This window comes from Theropithecus gelada, chromosome 1, assembly GCF_003255815.1.
Source record: "Theropithecus gelada isolate Dixy chromosome 1, Tgel_1.0, whole genome shotgun sequence".
Lineage (NCBI taxonomy): Eukaryota > Metazoa > Chordata > Mammalia > Primates > Cercopithecidae > Theropithecus > Theropithecus gelada.
In genome coordinates, this window is record NC_037668.1 from 218152697 (window position 1) to 218162987 (window position 10291).

Below are 10291 nucleotides of genomic sequence, written 5' to 3' on the forward strand. Positions count from 1 at the left end.
AGAAACGGAGAGAAATGAAAGACAACTCTGCACCCTCTCATTTGTGCAAAATCGGTGATGCTTCTGATAGAAAGAATGGATTTAGGCAGAAGAGATGTAGTCAACTTGGGATCTAGGGACAATTAAAAACACAGTACCAGAAAGTGGTGCAGCCTGGGGACCATAAGAGGAGAAACAGCTTCAGACAGTCCCCTATTTAGTGAGGTTTGCAGCTGGACCAATTCTAGAGATGATTTTTATTTATATATTCATCCTTCATTTATTTAATTATGGATTGAATGGCTATTTGTTATCTATTGCTGAGTAACAAATCATTCCAAAATGTAGTGACTGAAAACATTAATGATGATTTTTTTTTTACATGTTCTCATGGTTTCTGTGGGTAGGAATTTGAGAACTGCTCAGTTGGGCATTCTGGCTCAGGGTCTCTCTTAAGGTTTCGGTCGGATGTCAGTGGGGGCTGCAGTCTTGCCTGAAGGCTTGACTGGGGCTGGAGGATCCACCTCCAAGGGGGCCCACACACGTGATTGCTGAGCTGGTGCTCGCTGTTGGCTGGAGACCTCAGTGCCTTTCCATGTGGGTCTCTCCATGGGGCTGTGCGAGTGTCCTGACAGCATGGCAGTTAGCTTCCCTTAGACAGAGCAATCTGAGACCACGGTGGAAACCGCAATGCTTTTTATGACCCAGGCTCAAAAGTCACACACTGACACTTCTTGGTCAGGCACAGTGGCTCATGCCTGTAATCCCAACACTTTGGGAGGCCAAGGCAGACAGATCACCTGAGGCCAGGAGTTCGAGACCAGCCTAGCCAACGTGGTGAAACCCCGTCTCTACTAAAAATACAAAAATTAGCCAGACATGGTGGTGAATGCCGGTAATCCCAGCTACTCAGGAAGCTGAGGCAGGAGAAACATTTGAACCCAGAAGGTGGAGGTTGCAGTGAGTTGAGGTCATGCCACTGCACTCCAGCCTGAGTGACAGAGCAAGACTCTGTCTCAAAAAACAGAAAACAAAAATCATACACTGTCACTTCTGATGTATCCTGTTAGTCACATACAGTCAGCTCTAAAGCAGTGTGCAGAGGATTACACAAGGCATGAATACCAGGGGGCGAGAATCACTGGGGTCCGTGCTGGAAGCTGGTGACCCCAGTATGATTTAGTTGTTTGTTGAGCAACTATTATGAACCAGACGCTGCTCTCTGCCGAGTACAGTGACCAGGGAAGACAAGATACCTGCTTCCGCAGAGCTGACATTCTGGTGGGGGATATAGATCATAGACAAGTGCATTTTTTTTTTCAAATCATAGATTGTGGTAGTGCTATATGGAAAATAAGCAGGGAGATGAGGATAGCTAAAGGAAGTTACTTTAAATAGGGCAGTCAGGGAAAATGTCTATGCAATTTTAGCTGAGCCCTGAAAAATAAGAATGAGTCATATAAAGGGCATTTCAGGCAAAAGTACCAGTAAGTGCAAAAGCCTGGAAGCTGGGAAGGGCTTGGCATATTTGAGGAACAGAAAGGAGACCAGTGTCATTTGGTGGGTAACGAGTTAAGAGGGATCAGGCAATTGGATTTTATTCTAAGAGCAATAGTAAGACACTGAAGGATTTTTAACAGAAGAGTGACATCTTAAATTTTAACGGCATTATTTGTATTACTCTGGCTGCGGGTTTTTTTTTGTTTTGTTTTGTTTTTGAGATGGAGTGTCGCTGTGTCGCCCAGGCTGCAGTGCAGTGGCACAATCTCAGCTCACTGCAACCTCCACCTCCTGGGTTCAAGCAATTCTCCTGCCTCAGCCTCCCAAGTAGCTGGGACTACAGGCGCGTGCCACCAGGCCCGGCTAATTTTTGTATTTTTAGTAGAGGCGCGGTTTCACCATGTTGGACAGGATGGTCTCAATCTCTTGACCTCATGATCTGCCTGCCTCAGCCTCTCAAAGTGCTGGGATTACAGGCGAGAGCCACCGCGCCCGCCCTCTGGCTGCTGTTAAGACACTGTTTGGAGGGGAAAATGGAGGGGAAACGTTTCGCAGGCAGACCACTGAGAAACAATTTAGTAGGTTAGACCAGAGATGATGGTGCCTGGGACCAGCAGGGAAGATAAAGAGGAGTAAATGGATTCCAGAGATATTTTGGGGATGGCATCAACTGGACTTGGTGATATATTTGATGCCAAGAACACTTTCACTTACTCATACGTATCCCTTCAGTAAATAATTTGAAGGCCTATTTAAGTGCCAGTCAATGTGCCAGGTTTTAGCAATACCACGTGAAGCAAAAATAGACACAAGATTTCTACACTCAATAACCATGGATGGGTGTGGTGGCTCATGCCTGTAATCCCAGCACTTTGGGGGACCGAGGTGGGAGGATAGCTTGAGGACAGGAGTTTGAGACCAGCCTGGGTGACACAGTGAGAACCCACTTCTACAGAAGACATTTAAAAATTAACTGGGCGTAGTGGCCCCTGTAGTCCAAGCTACTCAGGAGGCTGAGTCAGGAGGATTACTGGAGCCCAGGAGTTTGGGGCTGCATGAGCTATGATTATACTACTGCACTCCAGCCTGGGCAACATAGCAAGACCCCAACTCTAAAAAATAAATAACTGTAAATAATCATAAAAGTCTACCTGCCTTAAATGCTATGAAGCAGAGTTTATATGGGGTATAGTAAGCCAGAGAAAGCTTCCCTTAGGAAATGATGAGCCAAGAGCTGAAGGGATAAGCTAAAAGTTAACTGGGCAAAGAGTGGGGAAACAGGTTCACAGCGAGTACAGCATGTGCAAAGGCCCTGTGGCAGGAAGGAGCATGACACGTTTGAGGAACTAAAAAAAATAAGGGTGTGCTGGAGTATAGAAATCAGGAGGGATCGTGGAGCAGGGTGTGGTGGAGGGACGGCAAGACCAGAGTAAGAAAGAGGTCACAGGTCATATTCAGGGTTTGGCCTCTAGTCTGAGAATAAGGGGAAACTGTTGAAAAGTTTTAGGAAGGGCAGAAGTAATGGTTACAATTTCATTTTGTGAGGGATAAAAGACTACAAACTGGGTTCAGTGTATACTGCTTGGGTGATGGGTGTACCAAAACCTTACAAATCACCACTAAAGAGCTTACCATGTAACCAAATACCATCTGTTCCTCCCAAACCTATGGAAATAAAAATTTTTTTTAAATTCATTTTGAAAATGTTACTCTAACTGTGAAGAAGAAAAGGAGGGGCAGGGTGGGGAGCAGCATGGGGCGAAGATTGAATGTGGAGAGTCAGAAGGAAATTGCAGTGGTTAAAGTTTTTTTCTTTTTTTGAGACAGGATCTCCCTCCCATTGTCCAGGCTGGAGTGCAGTGGTGCAATCTCGGCTCACGGCAGCCTTGACAGCCCAGGCTCAAGTGATCCTCCTACCTCAGCCCCCCGAGTAGCTGGGACTGCAGGCACGTGCCACCACACCCAGCTACTTTTTGTATTTTTTGTAGAGACAGGGTCTCATTATGTTGCCCAGGCTGGTCTCAAACTCCTGGGTTCAAGCAATCCACCCGCCTCAGCCTCCCAAAGTGCTCGTATTACAGGCATGAGCCACCACACCTGGCCAGGTTAAAGATTCTTAATTTTGGTTACATTGCTTGGAGTTTTAAAAAATCTGGACGCCCAGGCTATACCCAATACCAATTAAATCAGGATCTCTGGGTGGGGTGGTAAAGCGGGGGTCCCAGGCATCAATCGTTTTTAAAACTCCCCAGATAGATCTAATTAAACTAAAGAGCTTCTGCACAGCAAAAGAAACTACCATCAGAGTGAACAGGCAACCTACAGAATGGGAGAAAATTTTTGCAATCTACTCATCTGACAAAGGGCTAATATCCAGAACCTATAAAAAACTCAATAAAATTTACAAGAAAAAAACAAACAACCCCATCAAAAAGTGGGCAAAGGATATAAACAGACAGTTCTCAAAAGAAGACATTCATACAGCCAACAGACACATGAAAAAATGCTCATCATCACTAGCCATCAGAGAAATGCAAATCAAAACCACAATGAGATACCATCTCACACCAGTTAGAATGGCAACCATAAAAAAATCAGGAAACAACAGGTGCTGGAGAGGATGTGGAGAAATAGGAACACTTTTACACTGTTGGTGGGACTGTAAACTAGTTCAACCATTGTGGAAAACAGTGTGGTGATTCCTCAAGGATTTAGAACTAGAAATACCATTTGACCCAGCCATCCCATTACTGGGGATATACCCAAAGGATTATAAGTCATGCTGCTATAAAGACACATGCACACGTATGTTTATTGCAGCACTATTCACAATAGCAAAGGCTTGGAATCAACCCAAATGTCCATCAGTGACAGACTGGATTAAGAAAATGTGGCACATATACACCATGGAATACTATGCAGCCATAAAAAAGGATGAGTTCATGTCCTTTGTAGGGACGTGGATGCAGCTGGAAACCATCATTCTCAGCAAACTATCGCAAGAACAGAAAACCAAATACCGCATGTTCTCACTCATAGGTGGGAATTGAACAATGAGATCACTTGGACACAGGAAGGGGAACATCACACACCGGGTCCTATTGTGGGGAGAGGGGAGGTGGGAGGGATAGCATTAGGAGATATACCTAATGTAAATGACAAGTTAATGGGTGCAGCACACCAACATGGCACATGTATACATACATAACAAACCTGCACGTTGTGCACATGTACCCTAGAACTTAAAGTATAATAATGAAAAAAAAATTACATAGATCTCTAAATTGAACAATTTAGTAACATATTGCTAAATTCGAAGTTATAAAATAACAATGGTTTTAAAGGTAAAAATTATATATGTGTTAAAAATTCTAGAAGAATAACAAAAATCTTATCAGTGATTATTTTTAGGAATAGATTGGAGGTAGTTTTTTTTCTCCTATCTGAATTGTCAAATTGTCAACTTTCTTACATAAAAAATATAATTATTAAAAAAAAAAAAAACTCCCCAGATAATTCCATAGCACAGCCAAGTTTGAGAAGCAGTGATTTAGGCAGCAGATGACGGGTGTTAGCAGTGTAATAGTTAGCAGATGTATCTACATTTGACAGATGCATAGGTGGCAATGATTTTATAAACAACAACAGGCCGGCAAAGGGCTGGTCTGCAAGAGGCCTGACAAGGATTCCTTGGGGAAGACTTTTTCACAGAATAAGAGAAAGAATATTAAGTTGTTTATCAAAGGTATAGGCTGTTTATCCTAACGATTTGGCCAGTGATTGTTTGTTTGTTTGTTTGTGATGGAGTCTCACTCTGTTGCCCAGGCTGGAGTGCAGTGGCATGATCTCAGCTCACCACAACCTCTGCCTCCCAGATTCAAGCGATTCTCCTTCCTCAGCCTCCCGAGTAGCTGGGATTACAGGTATCCGCCACCACACCTGGCTAATTTTTGTATTTTTAGTAGAGAAGAGGTTTCACCATGTTGGCCAGGCTGAACTCCTGACCTCAGGTGATCCACGCGCCTCGGCCTCCCAAAGTGCTGGGATTACAGGCGTGAGCCACCGTGCCCTGCCTAGGCCGGTGTTTGATCAGATTTTCAGGGCAGAAGATATATCTAGATTAGCAAGGATTTACATTTATGTTCAGTTCTCTGAGGTGTCTGATTAAATATAGACCATGATAGAGCATGGTTATTGCTTAAGAAATTCTTCCTCAGTTAAGGAAATTCTTCCTCAGTTAAGATTATTTCTCAGCACACATAATTTCATTGATTTCCTTAGGAAACATTTTTCGGGCACTGACTATGTGCAAGACACAGTGGAGGGTATGTAGAAGGCACTGTCCTCAGAGAATTTATAGCCTGGGAGGATAAGATGGCCCCTCGGTGGAAAGTTACCCTTGTATGACTCACCCTAGTGCCAAATAATTCAAATAACTCATTTTTCTGAAATAAAATATATGCCTTTACCGACAGCGTGACCCTTAGGCTCTCTGACCCTCAATATTCTCATCTGTGAAAAGAATAAAAATAGTATCTACCTAATAGAATTGAGATACCGATATAAAGAATTTAAGCATTGTGCCTGTATGTAATATTACTATGCCTTCAAAAATGTTAGTTACTATTAGTATTGATCAAGAATAAACGTGTCCCATAATCAATATCTGTAAAAGACCAATACAATAGAATTGCATATATCACTGAGATTAAGTTCTAAAATCGGTACACAAGGTAAAAATCATGCATGATCAAAGTTATCCTTGAAAAATATCTTAGACTGGCCAGGTGTGGTGGCTCACACCCGTAATCCCAGCACTTTGGGAGGCTGAGGTGGGTGGATCACTTGAGGTCAGGAGTTCGAGACCAGCTTGGCCAACATGGTGAAACCCTATCTCTACAAAACACACACACACACACAAATTAGCTCATGCCTGTAGTCCCAGCTACTCAGGAGACTGAGGCAGGAGAATTGTTTGAACCCCAGGAGGCGGAGGTTGTAGTGAGCCAAGATTGCACCACTGCACTCCAGCCTGGGCAACAGAGTGAAACTCCATCTCAAACAAAAACAAACAAAAACTTTTGATTGTTAAAGAGTGATATTATGTGAAATCATTAACGTATTTGGAATACATGGAATTCTCAGCAAGGTGGTTAAAGTTTCTCTGTGGTTATCAACTAATTGTTCATTTTATTTTCCAACAATGACTTTCAAAGGAGTCACCACCACAAATCCACGTGAACAATAATTACATTTTGTCAGATGATAAGGAAATCCAAAAAATCATTTCACACTTTCTTTCCATAGCATCCCCAATCTGTGTAGCACGTTTCAGAGTTGATAACACCCACTGTTCTCACAACATTGACTGTTGAGTTCACCTGGCTGAACTGTGTATGATTCAACCCATCGTACAGCCTACAAGGATCACGAAGAGTTGCTGAATGGAATTCCTCACACTTCTAAATCACTTTAATACATTTCCAGATATAGTGTAATTAGAAGGCCATCTTTGCTATTTGACTCCATAAAAAAACCTTGAAAAGTCATGTTGTTGCTGACTACAGACAGGATCACACTCGATTAAATCTAAAAATCCTCAAAGATTTCATTTCTAGTCATACTCCTTGGGCTAGTGAAATGTTATCCATTCTTAATATCCAGAAGTGTTTATTTCTTGAGATACTGTTGAAGCACTAAGGAGTGTAGACTAGAACAATGAAGGATTAATGATTTTGGAGTCTGTTCTGTGTCAGATGTGGACTGTACCTCTTACAAGCGATGTATACTTGGGCAAATTAATCTTTTTGAGATGGCGATATCAGAGTACCACTGAGAATTACTCTAAATATTAGAGTAATGTAATAAACTCTAATATTCACCTAATAATATAATAAAGTTTTGTTACAATGCAGCCGGGTGCAATGGCTCATGCCTGTAATCCCAGCACTTTGGGAGGCCAAGCTGGGCGGATCACTTGAGGTCGGAGTTCGAGACTAGCCTGGCCAACATAGCAAAACCCCATCTCTACTAAAAATACAAAAATTAGGGATGGTGGCAGACATCTGTAATCCCAGCTACTTTGCTGAGGCAGCAGAATCACTTGAACCCGGGAGGCGGAGGTTGCAGTGAGCCAAGATGGCGCCTCTGCACTCCAGCCTGGACGACAGAGTAAGACTTCATCTGAAAAAAAAAAAAAAAGTTTTTTTACAATGCTTTTGAAACACTAGGCTTTGGTTCCTTGAGCAATACTTGTATTAAAGTGAAGCCCTCTTTGAACTCTTATTTTCAGATAAGCAAAACTGTTAATGATTATAGATTAGAGGTTATAAAACACAAGGGAACACCAATGGGTATGAATTTAGGAATGGCAGTATCACCCAAGGTAGGAGAGATAAGACATGTGAAATCTCAAGTAAGACTAGTAGTTTTGAGTTCTGCCTCTGCATTTCCTGGCTGTGTGACCTTGGGCAATGTACTTGTCACTCTGTTGCTTCTGATAGCAAATGGGATGTTGAAACAGATTCAAGTTGAAGAAAGACTGGTTTAAAGGGTTTTCTTTGGCTGCTGTGTGGAGGTTGGGTTACAGCAGGAGTGTAAGGAAGAGGAAAGGATATCAGTGTTTTAGTGAGAGTCCAGGTGGCCGGGGCCAGGGTGTGATGGGGGCGTGGAGAGAAGCAGGAAGTGAAAATTAATTGGATTTGGTTGGTGAGAGAGGGGTCAACGGTAACTCCCAGGTTTCTGGTCTGTGTTCTTATAAGTAACATAGAAGAATGGATGAACTTCATTGATTTCTTTGCTTTTCTCTCTTTTTTTTTTTTAACTTTTGAGATGAAGTTTCCCTCTTGTTGCCCAGGCCGGATGGCAACCTCCGCCTTCCAGGTTCAAGCAATTCTCCTGCCTCAGCCTCCCGAGTAGCTGGAATTACAGGCACCTGCCACCACGCCCAGCTAATTTTTTGTATTTTTAGTAGAGATGGGATTTCACCATATTTTCCAGGCTGGTCTTGAACTCCTGACCTCAAATGATCCCCCCACCTCGGCCTCCCAAAGTGCTGGGATTACAGGCTTGAGCCACCATGCCTGACCTATTTTCTATTTGTTGTGATATCTATCATACCTGCAGAAAATATTTTGTACATATCCAATTTAAAGAGTAATAATAAAAATACTTATTTATCCCTTAGGTCAGTTGTGAAAAATAATCTCCTAATATACTTAAAGCCTTTGAGTCTCCCATCCTTCTACCCAGACACACCCTCTATCCTGAATTTGTGTTAATCTTGCCTTTGCTATTGACTGTTTTTACCATATACATATCTATTCCCAAATAACATACTGATTGATTTTGTATGGTTTTTAACTTTGTTTATTCTGTTTTGGAGTTCATTGAACTTTTCTAATCCAAAGGTGTATAGTCAATAAAATTTGAAAAAACAAAGAAACCTCTGAAAAAAGAGAAAAAAAGAATTTAGGGATGGCAGCAAGTGCAATCTGATACAAAATAATGCACTGGTGAGGTAAGACTAAAAAGGTTTGGGGGCGCAGAATGAAATGTCAACATGCAAATTTATGTAATTTATTTCATTTTATTTACATTTTGGCATAATTCAATAATATGCCTCTTAATCAGAGACTGAACCAAATAAACAATCTTTTGACTGAGTCCCTTTTCCCATATTTTAAGTGCATTCATTTGTCTTAAACCCCAAAAGTTATTTTGTTATTGTGCACAACTGCTAAAAGGACAGTGTGTTAAAAATTAGGAGCGAGTAGTCTTTAAATAAATCCTTAATTTGTTTTAAATTCCAGATTGGAACCAGAAATTAGCCACAGTTTCGCTGAATCCTCGACCACTTAATTCACTGCCAGAGCTCTACTGTTGTGAAGAGAGAGGCGGCTTTGAAAGAAATGCTTTTAAACTAAAATAACCATGGCATTTGAACAAAATAACGTTTGGCATTCTTAGGTGGCTCTTTTAGACTAAGTTAATGGCAGCAGAACTACTTTCAATTTAAGTGTGTATACAGATGGCTATAATCCTAAAATATTTACATGTTGCAAATTCTTTGCAGATTAAGTTGGTCAGCTTAGAACAAGGATTCAAGATCTATCCTTAAGAGAACTTGAATTTTAGCCCCACTCCCTCTTATTGCTGATGCTGGCAAGCTATCTTAGATTTAGGCCAATGATTACACGTGGGATCAGGTAAGATCATTGCGTCTGCACAATAATTGCATCGCTGTTGGGAAAAAAAAAAAAAAAAAAACCTGGGGGACTTGGCCAATTAGAAAGAAAACTAGCACTGGAGACCCTCAAGGGGCCAGTGCTCTGGATGGAGAAACCCAGGTGTAGTCTGGGGCTGCAGGGAGATGAAGAGGGTTAACTGAGAGTCTGTACACAGGAGTTAGTACCCCTATCTTGGAAGCAAGAAAGCCTGACAGCTAGGCATCAGCTCCTCAGGCAGAAAGCTAAAGGGTCTTCTCTAAGGAGAGGAAAGGATCCCAAGGAAAAAAACCTTACATTTGGCTTCCAGGGACCCCTGCCCTCCCCCAGTTCCCCAGCATACTGGTTAGCTCCCTCCTCACTCACTCCAAAGCAACACCTATCGATGGATAAACTTCTCCAAGAATGCAGAGTTCCATGTAGCTTTCCATCGCCTTAGTTTTAGATGTGAAGGGCTAATCAATGATCAAATGATAGGGTTCTCTAGAGAAACAGAATATGTGTATGTGTATATATATGAAATGAGGATTTGTTTTGATGGATTGGCTTGTGCAATTATGGAAGCTGAGAGTCCCAGGATCTGCCGT

At 42.0% G+C, this 10291-nt stretch overlaps 1 protein-coding gene across 3 annotated transcripts in view; it reads left to right on the forward strand.

The window, feature by feature from the left end:
• Positions 1-9428, forward strand: part of C1H1orf100 (chromosome 1 C1orf100 homolog) — a 38811-nt gene extending 29383 nt beyond the window's left edge. For all 3 annotated transcript variants that reach the window (XM_025356979.1, XM_025356989.1, XM_025356999.1), the window contains one exon: positions 9291-9428. In XM_025356979.1, the coding sequence (XP_025212764.1) occupies positions 9291-9409 (119 nt within the window). In that variant the 3' untranslated portion in view covers positions 9410-9428. The remainder of the gene's footprint in view (positions 1-9290) is intronic.
• The last annotated feature ends 863 nt before the right edge of the window (positions 9429-10291 follow it).